This window comes from Lytechinus pictus, chromosome 12, assembly GCF_037042905.1.
Source record: "Lytechinus pictus isolate F3 Inbred chromosome 12, Lp3.0, whole genome shotgun sequence".
NCBI classification, from domain to species: domain Eukaryota; kingdom Metazoa; phylum Echinodermata; class Echinoidea; order Temnopleuroida; family Toxopneustidae; genus Lytechinus; species Lytechinus pictus.
The window spans coordinates 6,649,702-6,670,893 of record NC_087256.1 but is presented as its reverse complement, the minus strand read 5'-3'; the positions used below and the strand labels follow the sequence as shown (position 1 = coordinate 6,670,893).

General features: G+C 34.9%; 2 protein-coding genes across 2 annotated transcripts in view; one reads left to right on the top strand and one right to left on the bottom strand.

Annotated features, from left to right (window-relative positions):
* Positions 1 to 10,427, top strand: part of LOC129273442 (fibroblast growth factor receptor-like 1) — a 28,457-nt gene extending 18,030 nt beyond the window's left edge. Inside the window, exons 5-7 of the mRNA XM_054910470.2 lie at positions 2,485 to 2,769; positions 4,362 to 4,712; positions 5,239 to 10,427. Coding sequence (XP_054766445.2) covers positions 2,485 to 2,769; positions 4,362 to 4,712; positions 5,239 to 5,762 — 1,160 coding nt within the window. The 3' untranslated portion in view covers positions 5,763 to 10,427. The remainder of the gene's footprint in view (positions 1 to 2,484; positions 2,770 to 4,361; positions 4,713 to 5,238) is intronic.
* Positions 10,428 to 11,069: 642 nt separating this feature from the next.
* The window catches only part of LOC129273246 (fibroblast growth factor receptor-like), a 34,063-nt gene continuing 23,940 nt past the window's right edge, over positions 11,070 to 21,192 (bottom strand). Inside the window, exons 14-17 of the mRNA XM_064107852.1 lie at positions 20,183 to 20,391; positions 16,023 to 16,128; positions 15,629 to 15,688; positions 11,070 to 15,107 (exon numbers count right to left, since the gene is read on the bottom strand). Coding sequence (XP_063963922.1) covers positions 15,015 to 15,107; positions 15,629 to 15,688; positions 16,023 to 16,128; positions 20,183 to 20,391 — 468 coding nt within the window. The 3' untranslated portion in view covers positions 11,070 to 15,014. The remainder of the gene's footprint in view (positions 15,108 to 15,628; positions 15,689 to 16,022; positions 16,129 to 20,182; positions 20,392 to 21,192) is intronic.

The window sequence follows — 21,192 nt, the reverse complement described above, 5'->3', positions numbered from 1 at the left end:
TTCTGTACTCCTCGTAATATAAGAATCAATACTCATTTAGGTTAACAAAGTCTATTCCAAGAAATTCAAATTTCCAATGTACATGTAGCTTCCGATTCTTCTTTTCTTGCAACTTGTACCAGTTGCCCTGCTTTGATTCTCAGGAACACTTCAAAATCTTGTGAACAGTATAGATCTAGACTGTTAGAAAATACATATAAATATAGGTTCAGTGAACTAGCGCTATTAATGTAGATTTTTTAATGTTCTGGGCCGTAACATGAAAGCTTAGCGATTGATCTTGGGGCTGATTCTATGATTGATTCCATTGATATTAAGTGATACATCAAGTAAAAATCAGCCCCCATTCAATCGCTAAGCTCTGTTACAGGGAAGTGGTGAGTCAAAGAGTCCTTTCTGCTACACTACATATCTTTTTAGACTTAGTGTCCATGCATCTGGGTAGTCGTACAGTACAAGTAGATTTAAAAAAGGATGTATGTTTTAAAGGGATGGTCCAGGCTGGAAATATTTATATCTCAGTAAAATTCACAGAGCAAAATGCTGAAAATTTGATCAAAATTGGATAACAAGTAAAACAGTTATTGAATTTTAAATATTTGCATTATTCCGGTGAAACAGTTCTAGGCATGTCTTTATAAATATTCATTCGGTGGGCTGATGATGTCATATCCCTACTTGTTCTTTTGTATTTTATTATATGAAGTTAGGTTTTATTCATAATTTTTCTACCAAGAACTAAAACAATTGGATTGACTTACTGATTAAAGATAAATTCCAGTTGTGGGAATGATCTCAAAATGACTTTTTACAGAATTCAATATATTGATCACCAAAGTGTCTGTTTGTATGAATAAAAAATATGTGCCAAAGGATTCTGGAAGAAATTGTGTAATTGCTGAGAAATAAGCAAAATAAGCGCGGATTCGGTCACTTCCGTCAGGTCTTTATTCCAGCAATAATAATACACTGTCCCACGTGTGCCTATCTGTGTTGGCGATCTTCAATGTGATCATTTTTTTTAGCTAGATATTATGATTTCACAAAGTTCAGTTTATGTAACTGTACCAGATCTAGATCCACGATGATATATCAATATTTACCTTGGTTTTACAGACTTTCTCACGAAATCAGTGTTTTACTGCAACTACGTTCATTTAGCTTTAAGTCCACTAGTAATTTATTGTCACAACTTATTTCATCATAATGGAGACACATCATTTACACATGTATGAAAAAATTGAACATTTATGATTTCATATAATAACTTAAGAAAAAGGAACGTGGGGGATGTGACATCATCAGCCCACCTAATGAATATTCATAACAATGTGCATATAACTATTTTCACAAAATATTGATAAACTTTAAAATTCAATTACTTCGTTATTTGTTAACCGATTTTATTGAAATTTTCAGCATTTTGCTCTGTGAATTTTACTCTATTTATTTAGATTTAAATATTTTCAGCCGGGACAATCCCTTCAACTTGAGGACAAATGCAGTTGGTATAGTAGTTTTGTAAAGTGTAGTAATCTGTTGGATTTTTGTGAGCAGTGTACATTGTTCAACAGTAGAGGGCGACATTTGTTATTCTGTCAAAGGTACATTTGCTTCCTCAATAACTACGTGGTTAAATAAAGCAATAGACACAGACTTTAAGCCAGTAAAGCAGACTTAGCAACTTATGAGGAGTAAATTATTTTATTTATTTAGCAATATATCTCTTTAAATTTAACTTGCTTCTTGGAAGCTTAAAAAAAGTTTGGTCAAAGCTCCTATCTGCAGTTTCATAAATAAATGATACCCTCTGCCATTGAACTTCACACTCGTAATGATAAATATTTAAAATGTAGAGGAGGGGTCAAAAGAGAATACATTTACAACGAAATCAATTCATTAGTGTAAAAGTCAGAAAATTTGTGCTTGTCGTGGTATGAATAAATGGCACTTGCTCCTTAGACATGATTTCAGTGGGTACATTTACACCTGCCTCTTCGGAAAAATACTTCGACTGGTTAAGATACATAAGTTTGAATGCGTGATATACTGAAATAAATAGGCGCTCAGAGGCCTGAACAAGCTCCTACATGGTTATTTTCCTCATGGGGATTGGTGTAAACATGGCTATTGTGTGGAGAATAAGGTTATGTTGATTGTTTGCCTCTCGAGGTTTGACCATTCGTTTGTCTTCTCGTTAGTGGCCATATATAGGCAGTCCTGAGTGTCGTGTTTCCAATTTCGTTTGTGTTCTCTGAATGTTTTATACAGATCCAATCCAAATTCATGAATGACCCCCCCCCCCCTCATCCAGACCCCCTTCCCGTTAACAAAACCAATACCACTTTCATCAAATCATCCAATTATGTTTTCATCGGATCCTGGGAGTTGTTCCATCTTTTCATTTCTCCCTTTTTTCTGTTTTTCTCTTTTTGTGTGTCTCTCGTGCATGTCTTTATGTTGTTTATTCGTTTTTTTATATAGCCATGCCTCAATTTTCCGAGCTGAACAAAATGATGAAGACCCAAAAGATAATGAAGCCCCTGAACAGTTCTGTGAGGTTAAAGTGCAAGGCTTCCGGCCACCCTCGCCCAGAGATAGTTTGGGAAAAGGACGGCACACGAATGGTCATAGCTGCGGAGGGCAAGCAATCTAGGCAGTTTACTCTCAAGTTGAGCCACTTAAAATCGGAAGATAGCGGCACCTACACGTGCATTGTGTTTAACAAGCACGGGCGTATTAACGCCACCTATGAAGTAGATGTAGTAGGTGAGTGCGTGGCCTACGTTAACTCAACCTATTTGGGACAAAGTGATTAGATTTTATACTTTGGACTGAAAAAAATGCAGGCCCTGAAATCATACAAATTCATGGATATCAGATGAGATATTAAAAAATATAATTTCAAAAAAAGTTTGATGGAAAATTAATCATGACAATCCTTAAATTGACTGTGATAGGATTGCCAACAAATGTTTTTCCCATGCATATTGGCACATTTCTAACATCTGAGATGATATTTATCTTATTTGTTTCAGTGAAATAAACAGAAAACTTAAATGCAGAAATGATAGGAAAATCCTTATATTGCCAATTTGAAGCATAAAAGCCAGATAAAGTAAGGATTCGAGTAATTGATTGTCCCAAATTGGTTGAAATAAGACCTCAATTCCCCTGCTTTGTATTTATAACCTACATTTACAAACTCAGAAAAATTACTCATGAAAGGGAACGGAAACAACGGTAGATCCATATTTCTCTTGAAAACGAAACAAAAAAGGTGCTTTTCTTTAATAAATTGAAATATTCACATTTCCTTGCATTTTTCTGTCTGCTATAATTGTTTAAATATCTTTAGCCTATACATCTCATTAAAACGATGAGGGTTGCACGTGATGATTTTGCATGCTTGTTTTTTGTCATTTGCCAAATGTGTTCTATATTGACTAGAAAAAAAAAGGTTTTTTTTTTCGTTATGCTCAATATAACCTCATCTTTTTAATGAGAGATACATCTTGGGTAATACTTTGTTTTATGTGGCATGCTTGCTTCATGTTCATTGCATGGTATTGTATGATTTATGATTCATGGTGGTGGTGTTGACTCACTTTTCTTTTTAATGAAATTATATATGCACTAAATAACACAAAAATCATTCAATTCTTTTTTTTATATGTACTCCAAATTATTTGTAATCATTTCAACAGAAACATAATTATGAATATAGAATCAAAGTACCTACCTTGCTAAAATATTTTTGAGTATAAGACCCATATTCATAGATTTTAAGAACAAAGCTACAGCTATTTAATTATCATTCTGTTCGCCATTAGAATTATGATGCACTCTAGGGGTCTCTTGTAATGTCAATATCTCGGAATTAAAATAAGCAGTTGCTTTTCATATTCATTATTTTTTTCTAAGTCATTGGATATTTTGTCATAGTTGACTGTACCTATAAGCGAAAGAGAAAACGATAGTTAATTCTGAATAGATCATTTGTTTTCTTTATCGTAAACAAAGTAACTTTCATTGAAGTCATCCATTGTTCAAGGACATTTATCTTTTCGTGGCAAAACATCAACATATATATGTGATTCTATAAAATTCAAATTTATTCTGGGCAAACATTAGAAAGTACAAGGCCACTGATGTGCGAACCCCCTTTATTTATATATTATATCACAAATCTGAGAAATTAAAAAAAAGGGACCATGAAACCTCTAAGCCAAATGACAGGGACTTGGGTTTTAAAGGACATCTCTATCATGGCCTTGGATTTAGCTGCTTAAGACCTAGGTATATGCTTATGCCACAAAAGTAACCTCTCCTTTTAATACCATACCATATTTCCTTTTAAGATCAAGTAAAGAAGAAGCCTGAGCTGTTGGGAGAACACCCCGTCAACACGACGGTGGAGTTTGGAGGTACCACATCATTCCAATGCCGAGTGCGTAGCGACATCAAGCCCCACATCCAATGGCTGAAAAGGGTGGAAACGCATAGCATCCCCTCCAACGCCACCATAGAGATGGACGGACAGTACTTTGTGGTTCTTCCTGCGGGGGATGTGCTCCCGAGACCCGACGGGTCATACCTCAATAAACTCATCATTTCCTATGCCACGGCGGAGGATGCAGGGATGTACATCTGTTTAGGGGCGAATACCATGGGATACAGCTTCAAAAGTGCATTCCTTGAAGTTTTTCCAGGTAAGATTCCCCCCTCCTCCCCCGGGGGTGCCCACTCAGTTAATATTGATTGAATAAAATATGTAGGTATGTTTTTCATAGTTCGCTTGTAAACAAAATATTGATAAAAATAATGCAGTTTCACTAAATGATCATACTTTCCATTGTTGACCTTAATTTGTTTCTTTTAAAACAGAACAGTTTGCTTAAATGTATATTTTTGCAGAAACATCTAACACTAGAAGAGGTGATGTTATCCAAATAATGTAGAGGTTTATGTATTATAGGATATTGATTTTGGCAAATCAAAAAGTGTTGTAAAACTTCAAGAATTCTCCTTAAAAAATTAGATTTCAGATTCATTGATGAATAAGAAAAATAGAGTTGTCCTGCATATTTGTCAAGCAAATTATATTGATGTAACTTAATTTGATTGGAGGAAACATTCATGTAGAAAATTAAATATAATAATAATAATGATAGGTCCATTTATACAATATAGTGCATATAAGCTAGTTCTTTTTTCTCTCCATTTGATTTGTTTCAGATCCAAACCTGAATGTGATCGACCCTGCCCTTCAGCAGACTCCTAGAGTAAATCCGGTCGTTCCACAAGCATGGAGCTCAGTTCAACAAGGCTTGCTCATCGGTGTCCCCGTCGGCTTTGCTTTCTTATTTATCGTCGTCATCGTCATCTGCACCATCAGTCGTAACAAGGCAAGGTCGCAACGTCGCCATCGGACGACCCCGCCCGCACCCCAGCTCCCGAACTCTTCGATCAAAAAGGATTACAACCACAGTGATTACTTAAATCGAACCAATCTGGCAAACCCCCATATGATGGACATGGAGCAGTGTGCGCCCCTCACTGCCGCGCAGTGTGCCCCCCTCACCTCACAACAGACTCTTCACATATACCCGGTACCGAGCCGGGAAAACGTCCTCAACCGTTACGACGTGCATTCACCGAGCAGTTTCACAGACACTTTAAACAGTAACGGGAGCTTAACAAGCAGCAATAGACCAAACATGCACCATCACTTACATCAGCATACGATTCTCCATTGCTAGCATTTGCTCAACAATTCCAAAGTCTAAAGGTGTCACTTTCCTTTTTTTTATATGAAAAAAAAGCAGAAACCAAAAAAAAATTTGCCTTTATGTTGACGTCTCTAGCTAGATAAAGATAACCCTTCTAGATTATGTTCACATGGCATGTGCAGTGTGCCCATAGATATATGTATAGAGAGAGATTTATTAGAACACTGTATTTGTCTTGTTTATATATTTCATATCTGTACATAAGTATATATATCTATATATATGTACGCCCAACTCTGTATTATGTGTTCTGTTTGTACAGAAAGTGTGTGTCTTAGTGCCTATGGCCTGCGATGTGTATAAAGTATAAATAAGTACAGATATTTATATATCATTATTGAAAGAGATTGAGATGTTATAGTCTTAGCTCTTCTTGAAATAGAACTGATGACTAGTGTTTTTTAATATTATTTTGAATTTGGTGATGAGCTGCAAACGTTGATATAAAAAAGTAAGGGGTAATGACTAATATAAATTCATATGTTGGCTGAAAGAAAATCAATATTTCAGCGATCTCTATTCACAGAATGCATGAAACAAAGGTTGAAAATTCATGTTTATTTTTTGAATTCCTGCTTTAATCTAACTCACTTTCCTGATGTTCAATTGTATGATGTGAACGAACCATTATTACGTAATTTGGTAAACTTTATGAACCTAAAATATGAGTCACATGATGCATTATAGTATTTACCTGATAGAATGATGTTATAGATCTGTAATGAATCCTCAAAGATAGATAATATTTTTGTGATTTATCCCGAAATGTGGAAAGCCATCAGTGTCACAATTCTTGATGTAGACGCTGTATGCAAAGTACCGTTGTCAACTAAATGAGCATGCTTATTTTCCTCAGCATGATACATGCTTGAGTATCCATTACAGAGAAAACATGTTTAATGGACATGTATTGAAGAAAATGATGTCTCTGGCTTTCCATAAATGAGATTAATTGGATCAGTCACAATTTTTAGTGAGATGGGGTCCCATTAGAACCTTAGACGCACCTTGTTCAAAAGCCGTTTGGAATGTTTCAAAGGTAACGTATTAACAGAAATATTAGTTTTTAAAAATAAGATCAAATGTCAACTCTAGAAATTATATTCCAATGGCCCCTTCTCACATAGATCAAAGTAATGATTTAGGAGATCAATTCCAATTTTAATTCTATTTTAATCAACTGCAACTCTTGTATAAAGCCATAGCCACTGGTCCTTTACCATACTGACTTGTCATAATATCAAAAACACAATTTCTACGACAAGTTTACTATCAGCCATTCAAATTGAATAATTTCAATAGCTTTAAAATTTTATTGCAAACTTGTTATTATAACATTATGAAATGGGTGCCAGGGCAGTGGGAAACTCATACCTTGGTGTACTAACAATGAAATATTGGTATGTGGATTCACTTTTTGTTTTATCTTTACAGTGTTTATGGAGATGAGGGTAAAGTTCATTGAATATACAAACCAGAGAAGAAAAAAAATTCTTAACATGGTCTTCCCTGCTCCTCTTTATTTCAAATTACTTTCTGCACTGTACTGAATCCAATAAACCATTTTGTAATTAGCTCTAGAGCAACTCTTCCCAAATGACTTCTTCTTTTTTTTTTTTTTTATTGGATAGATAGTGAGATACTCAATTTTAATTTTTAAGTGAAGATATTATGTAAGGTTGCCTGGGAGATGTTTCACAAAGATTTGAGTATTACTTAAGAGTCGCACTTAAGCTCCTAGTTACATGCGTTATAAAAGGCATGACAGCATTGGTAAGATCACGCTAAGAGGACGCACAATACTGCGTATTAATCAATAAGATTGCGCATTACATATTATTTATGTGTTGGCATTTAAGTGCGACTCTAATTCATACTTAAACCTTTGTGAAACCATGGTGAAACACCCCCCTGGTATCCTAATCTGCAATCGGGGGGGGGGGGGGGGGGGACATTTCATAAAACTGTTTGAAAGTTAAAAGTGACTTTAAGAACAACTGGTGATCCTTTCTTGTGGTTAATGATATTCACCATTAAATTTTCATTGGTGATTATTTAGAGCCTAAGAAATGTTCACCAGTCATTTTTAAAGTCGCTCTTCACTTACAAACAAGCTTTATGAAACACCCACCATGTGACACAAATTGTGGTTTACATTAATTTTCAAGTGGGAAAGCTTGTGTTTCATTGTCTGCTTTGGCTATCATTCTAACCGTTGCTGTTATCTTTTAGTGGGATAAGCACTATTCCGGTTTACTGCCAATGACTTTCATCTGCTCATGCATTAATTATGAAATTGATTATTTGAGTTTACAGGGTCTTTTTTGACATTTTCGGGATAAATCACCCTTTTTGCTGGATTTAATTTGTATCAGATTGTTAAAACCACTATTTAGAATTGTTATTTTATACCCTAAATCTTGTATTTCTGGTATTTCTGTTCAAGATATGTATAAAAAAAGCAGGTTTTCTGGTATGTTGTTGATGGAAGTGCAGAAAATGCTTAAATTTATGCATTCTTTTTTTGGCATTCATTAATTACCTCCATTTCGAGGACAAACTGTAGGCTCGAAAAAAAACTTGCAATTGGCCAAAATTTCAGAAGCTTTTAATAATTATTATTTTTTGTTAAGACTAATTTTCTGAAGTGGGACACTTGTCTTAACATATATTTTTTACAGAGTACATGGAAAGGAGGGGACTGTTGAAATATTTGTTACTACTGCCTGAATGTGGATTTTCATGATTTTAAGCCTTTTATATGCAGTATTATGTATACATTATTTCATGTGATGCGTGGTTGGTTTCTATGATATCATGTGTCCTTCCCACTTTTACATCATGTTTTTTATCATCATTTTGAATGGAAACTTTCGTCAAACATGATTTCATATGATGATGAGAGGGAACCTGTTGTCTTAAAAAAGGGCATGTTGAATCATGTCTTTGTCCTCAATCTGTTTTTTTTTTGTATTTGTTGGATTCCCTGATCTTGAATTCATTGATGATTATGAGTGCAAATTTGTTAATGAGAAAAATTAATCATTTATGAAGGAAAAGTCTTCCATTATTAATTTGTCCATCTTGATCATTAAATTGGTTCCATGACATTTGCTCTGGCGACAATTGCTCCGCTATAAACTCCACACACCAATCGAATGACCAATTTCAACCCTGGGTTAAACACTATACCCTACCTTAAACCTAACAAAACCCTATTGCAACCCGAACCATGTGTCCGAGACAAAATTAAGCCCGGAGCAATCGTCGCAGGAGCATATATTGTGTCACCCATTAAATTACCAAGCCCCTACACAACAAATGTTTTGCAATCAATTTCAATATTAAGTGATCACCCATTGCAAGCTTTGCAACTAATTGCTAGTTTTGTGTTAATGTTGTAGTTGGAAAAATGCAATGTTTTTTTCGTCAGAGTTTATGACTTGTTGCAAATGATAAGTTCTAGTTTGAAATTCCAAGAGTTATAGGATCATGTTGTAAGTGAATTCCAAAAATTGCCCTAACATCATTTGAAATGACATACAGGTTAATCTTCCTAGGTTGAATCTTATTGGACCACAGAATAGATTTGACATTGATGATGTGTATAACCCATGTTTCAGATAATCTAGTCTAAAAAAATAATACGACTTATTACCTCGGTGTATGTAACTTGAGAACTATTTGAGGCTGGGTTGGTTTGATCAGTGATTTGACATCAAACTGTGGATAGTCAAATGATGCCATAATGTGATAAGTGATATCACTTGTTCAATCAAATTTCTCCCTCTTTTTTTTTTTTTGGGGGGGGGATGGGATAGATAATTATATTGGGGATGGCTTATTTCATGGAATACCAGAAATATTCCACTCGTCAGGGCCAATACTCATCTTCGATTCATGGAATATTTGCCCATACTCTGAGCCATTTAATATAATATAAATATCTTATGGTAAATGATTAGATTTTCCAATGTTTAAATTTGCAATTACGAGATGACGGAGCATCCTTATTGACTTGCTGGTGCAAATGTGACCAAGCATATATTTTGCTTTAATACTGGTACATGTAAATTCTTGATTCTGAGGCTATGGTTTTCAGATGAAGAAGGGTTAGCAAACGACAAGGATCCACATAAAAATAATTTTTTGAGCAGCAAGTGCCAGAGATATTGCTAAGTGCAGGTTCCAAAGGTGTTTCATGCATTTTAATTCTTTCTTTCTTTTCTGCCTATGTGTAAAGGTGCAACTGCATATTAATGCTGCAGTTCCAGTTAATGATATAAAATGCAAGAATGAAGAAGCAAAATGTCAGGAATGTCTTAGCAAATTGTGTTATGTAATATTGTCAAACCATGGAGCTATTAATAGCTCTATGGTCAAACTGATGATAAGGAAGGTATTCACAAATGGATATGTTCATATTTATTGTACACTTGTCCGAGTTTTACATTAATTCTACAGGTTTGGGATTTCTTAAAGTTAAGTGTTCTACTTTGTAATTTTAGTTGTATTTTGCTAGTATTGACCTTTAAAAGGAAAAAGTTATCAGTATAACAATAATTGCATAAGGTCAATCATAATTGTCTGCTGGGGGGCGTTTCAGAAAAGACTTGGTTTCAACCTTTCATAATCAGAGTAGTCTAAAAAAAAAAAAGTGGAATCCTTGATTTTAATTGGTCCCCGGGTATATTTACATTGTGCAAGACCCAGATGTTAAGAATATTCATCCACTTTGATATTTTGAAATAGGATTCTGTGATTTTAAAATCATGATTTCAGACTTTTTTTTTGCATTTTTTAAGGATTTGTACAGATATACTGATCACAGAACAAGTATGGTTGAAAGTGATGTTTATGGAAGTTTGTAAGAAAATTAAAAAAAAAGCTAGAGGAAAATGGTTTCCAGTCAGCTTTCTAAACAAACATTTTGGTGTCTTTTAGACTTTTTTTTCTTGCACATTTGATGTTGAGAACACTTCCCTTTGGACACAGAAGATTAAAACAAACAACACCTCATCTTCCATAAAGAAATGGTTCTGTTATAGGAGCCATCTATTATAAATCCAGCAATGAATACAACCCAAAAAAAAATTAAATGATTCATGTTCCAAACATTCATTTATTAATATACAATAGGAACATAACACATGACAACATTTTTCATTAAATCTCATTACATATTTAAACTTCCCCAAATCAGGATATTCAAGATAATTAGACGATACCTTTCAAAACAAAAATGATTTCACCTTGATGAACTTTTTTTTTTGGGGGGGGGGGGAGGGCAACAATATAAATCTAGAGCTTGATGGCATGAATGATTAAAAGAGAGGGAGGTGGGAGTTTGTGGTTAAATGTTCTTGGCTCAATTTGATTCAAGATGGATAGACCATAAAGTTCTGTAATGACACTTGCCTATTCTAATTAAACCACAATGGATTTGACTGGCAAGTGTGACCCCCCAAAAATAAAAAAGGTAACTCGCACCTCCTGGCCCATTCGCCCTTTTAGGCGATATGTTCGCATAACAAAAAGGAGTTGTTGGACTGATATTCTAAGCAAACTTTGAGGTTGCAGTAATTCTGAAAGTTCCATAACTTTCTTTACATTAATATTTAATCTCACAGAGATGTGTCCTTGTTGATGCATCAGGAATCCTTAGACAAAGAATTTTCTTTATGCAGAAGGTTAACGCGGTTCAAAAAGGTAGTTTGGCTAATAACACTCCAAAAGAAATGGAGTGTGTGGGTATACTTCCTTTTAATTATGGGCTCAGAATGAAATACAAAGCAATAAAAGTGTCTACCAGTCCGTCTTGAAAATTAACAGATAAATTTTAAAGATGGAATTTTAGTGCTAATGAAGAGATATATTGTTGCTTTTGAATTCCCATTCAAATCAGCACCTTGCACATAATTGAGACATTTTTTCAAATACAATGATATTCACAAGAATAATGATGCACATAATCTTCAAAATGCATCTGCAAAAAATAACATCTTGAATACAAAACGCTTCATGGTGATAAATGCTCACATTTTAAGTACTTTCTTATGCACATCGTTTTTAATGAGAACAGCAGGGGAAAAAAAGAATACAAACTAAACAGATATAGCCTACTAATGATGTTTGCTGGTATACCAATATAAAGCAGGTAGGAAAAAGAAAAACCTTTCTACAAACCCTTGAGTAAATACAACACATTTCTGTTCTTTGTTTACATTCAGATTTCATCAAAATGAATAATTTTGAAGTAATTAGCTTGTATCAGAGATGGGAGCTGGGGTCAGATTTCATCAACCTGAATAATTTTGAAGTAATTAGCTTTTATCAGAGATGGGAGCTGGGGTCCAAGATATCGGGTAAATTCAGGACAGTCATGCCCCTGTTAATGGCCTGATTTGAACATTCTTTAGCTAAAGAGACATCTTGTGTCTCTTTTTTTTTTTGGGGGGGGAGGGCATCAGAGTTTTGATATAAAGTCAATCCTAGCTCTCCATGATCTTGAAAAAATAAAAAAGTGTCTCTCCCTGGATATATTGTTATAGTAACAACCTGAATCTAAACAATAATAATGGCTTCTTTTTTTTGGGGGGGGGGGTGAAGATGCCCTCTTTTAATAGAATACTTCAAAAGGGTGTTCAAACATTGAACATCATGTCAACTCCAAAATAACACAGTTTGAAACTACAATTCTTAAAATGTAAATTTCAACTTCATAATTCATTTGAACTGTAATACGAAAATATAAATGTATTAATTAAAATTCGGATCATTCTTGATTTTTTTTTCAGCAAAGCACTGGTTGATAACTATGATCGATCTTTGAAAGAATTTCTTTTTGTAACAAACTACAACAAACTGGTCAATGTAATTTCTACTTTGTTTTCTGGCTTTTAAAAAATGTAATTGACAACTAATACTTCTATGGACAATACAAAGAAGATGAAAAACAAAGATATTTAAAAAGCAAAAAAGTGAATACAACATGCTGGATCACAACCCTGCAAGTCTATACATGGAGTAGGAGTAAAACATTACAAGAAGTACAGGTGTAGGAACAAAAATAAACAGAATAAACAAAATGTCATTCCCACTGGTAGAACAAAATATGAAAAAAAGTGGGAATGGTTTGGTGGTGGTAGCAACTGCTTTGGTTTCCCCATTGCCTGAAACCATGCTCTCCAAATTAAATACTAAAAAACAAGTATTATCAAAGCTTAAAATACAGTGTAAAAGCGTTCTATGAAAATAAAATGCAGCTTTTATGATTTTTTTTATTTTCTTTTTTTGGTAAAATTAGTAGTAAAATGATAACAGTCCGGATTCAGCATTTGCCCACTTTGAATTTGAAACGCATTGACATGTATGAAGGCATGTTTGATACATGATGTAATGCTGCGAGATTACAGATATGTAGGATTCAAGGTAAAAAACATTTAAATCGAATTTGAAATTGAAATCGTATATCGTATCAATCCATTACAATAGAAATATTATATTAGACCGCATGACTTTTGTAACAAAAAGATTTCAAACAATATTATTGTCTCTCTTCATAAATAATTTCCATTGAATACTCCATAATACTGAGAACTAAAATGAATCACTTTCTCGGGCAACAAGAAATTAATCAAAAAGGTATTGAGCATAAATTCCAGCCATCTTCAAAAAAGTAATCTTACCAAGTGAAAGACCAAAATTTTCTTTTTGATGAAAAAAAATGTAAATCAGTTGGCAATATATTTCTTAATTACATAATGTACAAAAATAAATCACAATTTCAAATTTTCATCAAAACACATTTGTCTGGCGTGAAATTTGCATAGAGCTGAAACTTCTAATAAACCTAGGTCCTGTTATTTTTTTCATTTAGAACCGTTTTCAAGTGGTAAAAAAAGTGAAAGATAAAATTTGAAAGCTGAGAAAACTTTGTATTTAAGAACATACATGCAGTAATTTGAAAGGTATTATTTTTCTCTCAAGCATCTACTGATAATAAGAAATACTTGTTTCATTGAGTGCAGAAGATCAAAAAATCACATAAAAGTTCATAAATCCCTTGCTGGGGATCCATTTTTTTTTGGTCAAAAATTCATTATGAAATGGCAATAGTAAGAATTCAATACAATTACAATCAAATTTGTACTAAAATTGCTCTTTAACAATAAAGAGATAAAACTTGGTTTTCAAGCAAATACTGTGCATCTACAGCATAAGAAAAAGAATAAATTCACATCATGCCAGTCCTTGTTTGGAGTAATTCATCAGGAGCGAAAGAGAATATTCAAAGACTTTTATTTAACCCACAAGGAAAGTATTAAATACGTCTACTTTAAGTACTTTATTATCTTTTTACAGGAGTATACTAGTCTAACTAATGTGGCTATATCAGAATGGAAAAAAGGGACTACATATCACTCTGTTTCGGAGCTGGCAGTGAACACATGGCAAGTTTAATAGTACAGGCCCTCCTTATCTTACACCAAATGAACATATATATATTCACCAAATACACAATATAGCTTATATATTCTATAGATATGTTCCAACTATTTTCTTTCATTCAAAGTAATGAGGTCACAGTTAAACATCAAGAAATAATTACTTTCCAAGCAGCATACATAATTATGCAGCTTGCATTAATAGTCACTGAATCCCAGTGCTATGTTCTCATCCTGTGCCCTTTGACGTCAAGTCCTTTCAATGTCCGCCACAGAGCCAAGATTGACTGTTTCCCAATTCCGTAACTTGGCATACACCAACGCCAAAAAAAGGGCAACACCTTTTGTTAACACAAAAATGTCCAATAAAGCACAAAGAAATCGAAGGCAATTGAATTAGAAGCTTCACGATGCAACAATGCATAATGGAATTCAGTTCGTTTGTAGCCGTTCGGTTACAATGCTTTCCATATAAGATATTCTCTTTGATTTAATCATCTTCTATGTACACGCGTAAATGAGAGTCTATTGCAGTATATGATGGCGCTCTCTGAAGTGATGTAACGCTATACTATCCAAGGGCAGTTCTCAATCCTTCTTGTATTGGACTCCATGTAATAAAGAGTTCCGTTAATAAGACATCCATGTCTCAATCAGTAGCACCAAGAAAAATATTCCACATCGGAACGGAACAAACTGAAGTCTGAAGCGGCAAAATGAAATCACAATGTTAATTGCATACCAGATGCTAAGTCCTGCGTCCCTTCTGCCACTGTCAGTTTGCATACGGATAACAGTCCCGACTTTGTGGTACTTTGTAATAAACCTGCGGCGAGAGCGGCGCCCTGTATCCCATAAAAGCCATTCGCTAGAGAGAACACAAGATAGAGTTCACTTTAGTTAGGAGTCTTTAAGTCCGGCCGGGTCCGTATAAGAATATAACATACATTTGGAGAGGGTACCTTCCATCAATAAATCATCATTCTCTCACATTATACTGCATCATTTGGTCCATCACAATATTAAAACATATTAACAATAATTATATCTCCTAGTATAATCAAAGTGGATATCATTTCCCTTTTTTCCTTCTTTTTTCTTACACCAAGGCTATCATGTTGTTATTTTACATGTAAGTCAATTCTAGGGATACATGTAGTCTTTATCCACAGTCTTCACAAGACACACAGTCATAGTTTATGGTGAGGTAGGGAGGGGTAAGTGCGTAGTGCTATGGGGTTGGGTGGGGTGGGGGTAGAGGATGGCATCAGGGGTGGTGCTGGATATGATGAGGCGAGGGTGGGGTGGGATAGGGAGGGAAGGGTGGGTCCTCTATACAGTTGATTCACTACTGTGTCTACTATGTTGGCTGGCGTAGCCGGAGTCTACCTCGCTCTCTTGGAAGGTTTTCACCGGTGCATCGCCCACCGCTTCCAGATCAAGATAATCCTGGGATGAAAAGAACAAGAGAAAAAAAATATATAACCATTGGTTGATAATAATTATACTTGCTTAAATATATTAAGTGCTCTACAATAATCTGATTACAAGTACACCTTGACCAATGATCATGATTTAGATTTATGGTTGTGAAGTATTCATGCTAAAACAGGTGTTGTCCATGACCAACAAGTGTTATGTAGCTATCTATGTTCAACCCGTTGCCCCAAATGCGTTCCCACAATTAAGGTTTACTGAAGTCAATTGCAATTGTTGTTAAAATGGGGAGCTGTTATTTTCACCAATGAACTTAAATCAATTGTAATTGTAACAGATTGGATACCTGATTTGATGAGACGGAGATGATGCGATCGAGGTCTTCTACGAGCTCACTGAAGGTTGGTCTCTGTCCCGGTGATGTCCTCCAACACTCACATAAGATATGATAGCTGAAATATAAAAGACAAAAGATATGTTACCTAGAACAGTGCTGCTGTCACATACCTGTGACAAAGAACCCATACTTGCCCAAGAAAGATACATGGTGTACCATGAAACCTACTACACTTACCAATTATGTATCAACCATGCCTCTGGTAGTCAACATTTGTCACTTCTGACTAAATTTGAGATTGTTGACTGGGGAGAGGCACAGGCCTCAACTGATATAATATCCATTAAATTGAAAAATATCATTTTAACCCTATAGGGATATGCTACCAAAGAATCTTATACCAAAACAACCTCTCTTGATTAATTTCATGACATCATCATAACCAAGGCTCGACATTAGCGGTGGCCCGGTGGCCCGGGGCCACCAAAAATTCACCTCGGGCAACCATTATTGATAAAATGTTAAGTTTTGGTGGCCCGAATCGGGCAACCAATAATTTCAAAGTAGCGCAATTTTTCTCCCAATTTTGCACGCATTCATCAACTTTCTACAACTCAAATTGCAAGCCAGTTCGTCATGCGCCCTTTTTGTTGATCTACACACAAATACACACACACAAAGTTTGCATATTAGGCCTACAGCTATAGCATACAGTAGCTATTATCCAGCCAGACGCACCGGCCGGCTGGCGTGAGCTTTGCATGAAGCCACTGCATACAGCTGTGCTCTAGATCTAGCTCAGCCTATTCAGACTCAGGGAGCTGCGATAAAAAATGTTGCTGCTGAGAAATCTTCCACAGAACTTTGAAAATCTCAGTCAAAGTCACATTTTACACCAATGAAATGCAATTCTACAGTCTATATTACGCAAATCTGGTGTACCCTGATTATTTGCAAGTATTAAGAAGAGGAATTATGACCTCTCTTTTGACTCAAAAAGACCGATTTCCACATGAATTAATACACATAAAAACACATAGGCAAGTACATCACAGTCCCACGTGTGCATTTGTATGTATGTTGATACTTGGTTTCTTCCGAAGCTGTGTATTTTCTAGCCAAAAACAAACAGACAGTTTCTTTCTTTCTTGTTTATAAATGACTTCTTAAACCACTCTTGAGAAAGTAAATACTTTGGGAAGGCATTTCATTGATATGAAATGTGATTTTTTTTTCCCAACATTTTGGCAAATATAGGGAAGGACTTTTCTCACACTTTTTTTCCAGATACAATTTTTGCCGTTTTCTTATTTTTTTTCCTTTCATTTTTTTGACAGTGTTTAAACCATTTATACCCCTTCCCATTGAATATGCCTGATCAAAAAATATGTTTCTACTGAAAATAAAATAATACAAACTAAAGGATATAAAAATAAAAATGTGCCATTCCCAAAAAGTAAGTGAAAATTATTTGCTTGGCTTTTAATTATATTCCAGTCAGAATAGACTGTTGCCACAGCTGTTAAAAAATATATGTAATGGCTTCTTAATTATCCCCTTTTCCCCATTTTTTTTATTAACTTTGTTTTATTAATTTTTCTTTCATTTTCTTTTCTTTTTTTCCCTGTTCTTTGTTTTTTTCTTTCTTCATTTTCTTTCTTTTGTTTTATTTCACTAATTTCTTTTACTATTTTTGTTTTCTTTTTGTAATATACTTTTTGAAAATTATTTTCGTTTGTTTCCCCCTTTTATGCATTGTTCTAATTTTGCAGCATATTTTTCTGTAATTTTCTCCTTCTATAATATAGTGCAAAAGAGAAAACAGAAATAAACTGGATTTGGGGCATGCATAATCTAGGTTTTAGGATTCAAAGAGGAAGGAAGGAAAAACCATTGTTTTGTACATCTATCTGAATTTGCTATGCACTATTTATTTACTTTACCATTATCTCTATAGGGCCTACAGAGATTTTTAAAAAAGTCCACACAACCTGCGAACATTACAATTCATTTATTCTCTTTCAATCATTTCATTTTTACAACGATAGAAACATTTATCAATTAGCAAAGTAAAATAACAGCAAACAAGGTTTACATACAAGATGTATAAAGTAAAAGTAACATAGTGGTAGTGGCTGCAGAATTAATATTTCAGAAGTTTGTTTTATTCATTTTTAATGTTTTTCTTTATATTTTTCGGGCCACCAAACTTTAATATCGGGCCACCAAAAAAAAATATTTGATGGTTTTGGTGGCCCGAACAGGCCACCACCAAAAAAAGTTAATGTGGAGCCTTGTCATAACACAACACAAGACTAGACAACATGCCTAACCTCTAAGCTTTTCACTGTTAACTGGTCTTGTTATTACCTATTTATGCTTTTTTGCCAGCATCAATTCTCGCTACCCCAAATAGCGATTTCGCCGAGATCCGGGAAAATCCCTGTAACACGCATTGCATTATGGGATAGCTTTTCGGTATTACAACTTCCTGTTCGGAAGTCCAATGCACTGTTTTGCCATTCAGATCAACAGTGCCGTCATGCACAACAACACAACGTCGGCCGTCGCTTTCGCTCGGTAAGTTCGTGATCACAACCCTCTCTTTCACGATACAGTTTAACGGCCTTTTCTGCTAAAGTCACTAATTCTGCCCGACGCTTTCCATTGCACGGTATTCCTCTGTCAGTTAAGATTTTTTTAAGTTCTGAAACTGATTTTTTATCCATTTTGTGGTCGACGAAAAATTGAACGGAATGAATGCTGTATATATTTAGCGTCTAGTCCAATGCGATCGTGATGTCAGGCCGGTCACTAAATGCGAAATTTTAAAATATTCATTTTTGGTTTAATTTTTTTATAACCAAATAAAAACATGAATAAAAATTATTTTCACGTGAAATATATTTTTTATTTTTATTTACAATTCAAATGGAATCAAAACTGACCAAATTAAATAAAAAGTTTTATAATCTGTACATATTACGCTGATTGGCATCGATTTCAGCGTGGTGGAAAACTCAGAATCGCGAACCTCGCGCGAGCATGACTCTGAACCGGAAGTGGTGATGACGACCCGACGGAGTGAAAATTATCTTGTCTCGCGCATTATGAGATTTTTGTTCCTATTTGGGGTAGCGAGAATTGGTAATGCTGGTGGGGCTGCGTTTTCAACTAAAAAATAGATCTCTTTGAGAATCTCTCCCCTTTCCGAAAACCTAGACATAAATTAACAGATTTTTTTTCTCTTCTGAGGCAGTTTAAAGCTTAACCCTAATTCTCCCGGGGGGGGGGGGGGGGGGGGGGGGCCATTATGGCCCCCCCACCTCGACAATTTTCGCGATATATCTGCTGCGCAAATTTTTTTGACCTCGCCGCTCACTGACTTTTTACTTTCAAGTCTCGCGCAAATTTTGAGACCAAATTTGTGATGCCCGGGTACGTGGTTACGACATTACGCAACATTATGTTAGTGCATGTCAGACCCAAAATTGCTCATAAACGTGATTTCATGTACAAATCCAATGCAAATTGTGTATTTGGCCAAAATTCATAAATGTATCATTATTTCTACTTTTAATGATTAAACTTAATTAATTTTGCCTTGTTTATGATCAGAATTAAGTCTGGAACTATTTCCATCGAAAAAACAATAAAAAACAAAAAGTAAAAAAACAAAGAAATACATAAGAAATTTAAAAAAAAATAAAATACATAAGAAATCGGTCTTTGTACCAGAATTTTTTTCATTCACAATTGTTAGGAATGCTATAAAGAATATTTTCACCAAAAAATAGCATTCTAGGAGCTTTATTTAGTGAATCAGAGCAAAAAGTATGATTTCATGAATAAATTAGCATAATTAATTCATATAAAATAAAAATATATGAATTCAGTGAAATATACCAATGCAACTGCGTAGATTACGTCATTCTCTACCATCATGCAAATTTTCGTTGTGATCGCGCAATCCACGGCTGAGATCTTAAGGGGGGGCCATAATGGCCCCCCCCCCCCCCCTGGGAATGACAAGAATCAAAATACCCCGGGAGATTGAGGGTTAAGTATCAATAATCATATTCGCGGATGTGGATATGTGTACTATATGTGCTTGCAAGAGCTCTACCATAAAGCTCACATATCCACCAACCAAGGTTCTTTAAACTTACATTTCTAACGAGGTATTCTGAGGTTTCTCCAATCTCTTGCCTGAGCGTAGATAGTCAAACATCTGTTCAACAGGAACGCTAGGGTAAGGTGTACCTCCCAAGGTCATGATCTCCCAAAGAAGAATACCAAATGACCAAACGTCACTTTGGGTGGTGAACATACGATCGAACAGTGCTTCCGGTGCCATCCATTTTACTGGTAACCGACCCTGAAAAGCAAAATAAATATCGGTTTGGTAATGAGTATTCAGTCATACCAGTTTGTAACGACTTTGTTATTATCAGATGGTCTGATCGTCTTAAACCCTTTGTATAATATGTCTTTCACTTTTTTGTTCTTGACTTGGAATATTTCCTGTGTGCTCTATATAGTGCCAAAGGAATTGGGGTTGAATAGCCCCAAAATATCTGAAATTTAAACATGTTGTAGAACACGTGCAGCAATAAAAAAAACATAAATATGGGTGTGACAACTATACAAGTCATAGGAATATATTATATACATATTCAAATATGCTTTTCACATAGCATTTCCTTAACCCCATACTATCTTTTTTTGGATTCACACTGTTTTTCTTAACCCCATACTATCTGCTTAGCCTGGGTTAACGCCTTAACCCCGGACTATCCCACAGATCGTCTTAAACCCTTTGTTTAATATGTCTTTCACTTTTTTGTTCTTGACTTGGAATATTTCCTGTGTGCTCTATATAGTGCCAAAGGAATTGGGGTTGAATAGCCCCAAAATATCTGAAATTTAAACATGTTGTAGAACACGTGCAGCAATAAAAAAAACATAAATATGGGTGTGACAACTATACAAGTCATAGGAATATATTATATACATATTCAAATATGCTTTTCACATAGCATTTCCTTAACCCCATACTATCCTTAACCCCATACTATCTTTTTTTGGATTCACACTGTTTTTCTTAACCCCATACTATCTGCTTAGCCTGGGTTAACGCCTTAACCCCGGACTATCCCACAGCTCATGAATATTGATG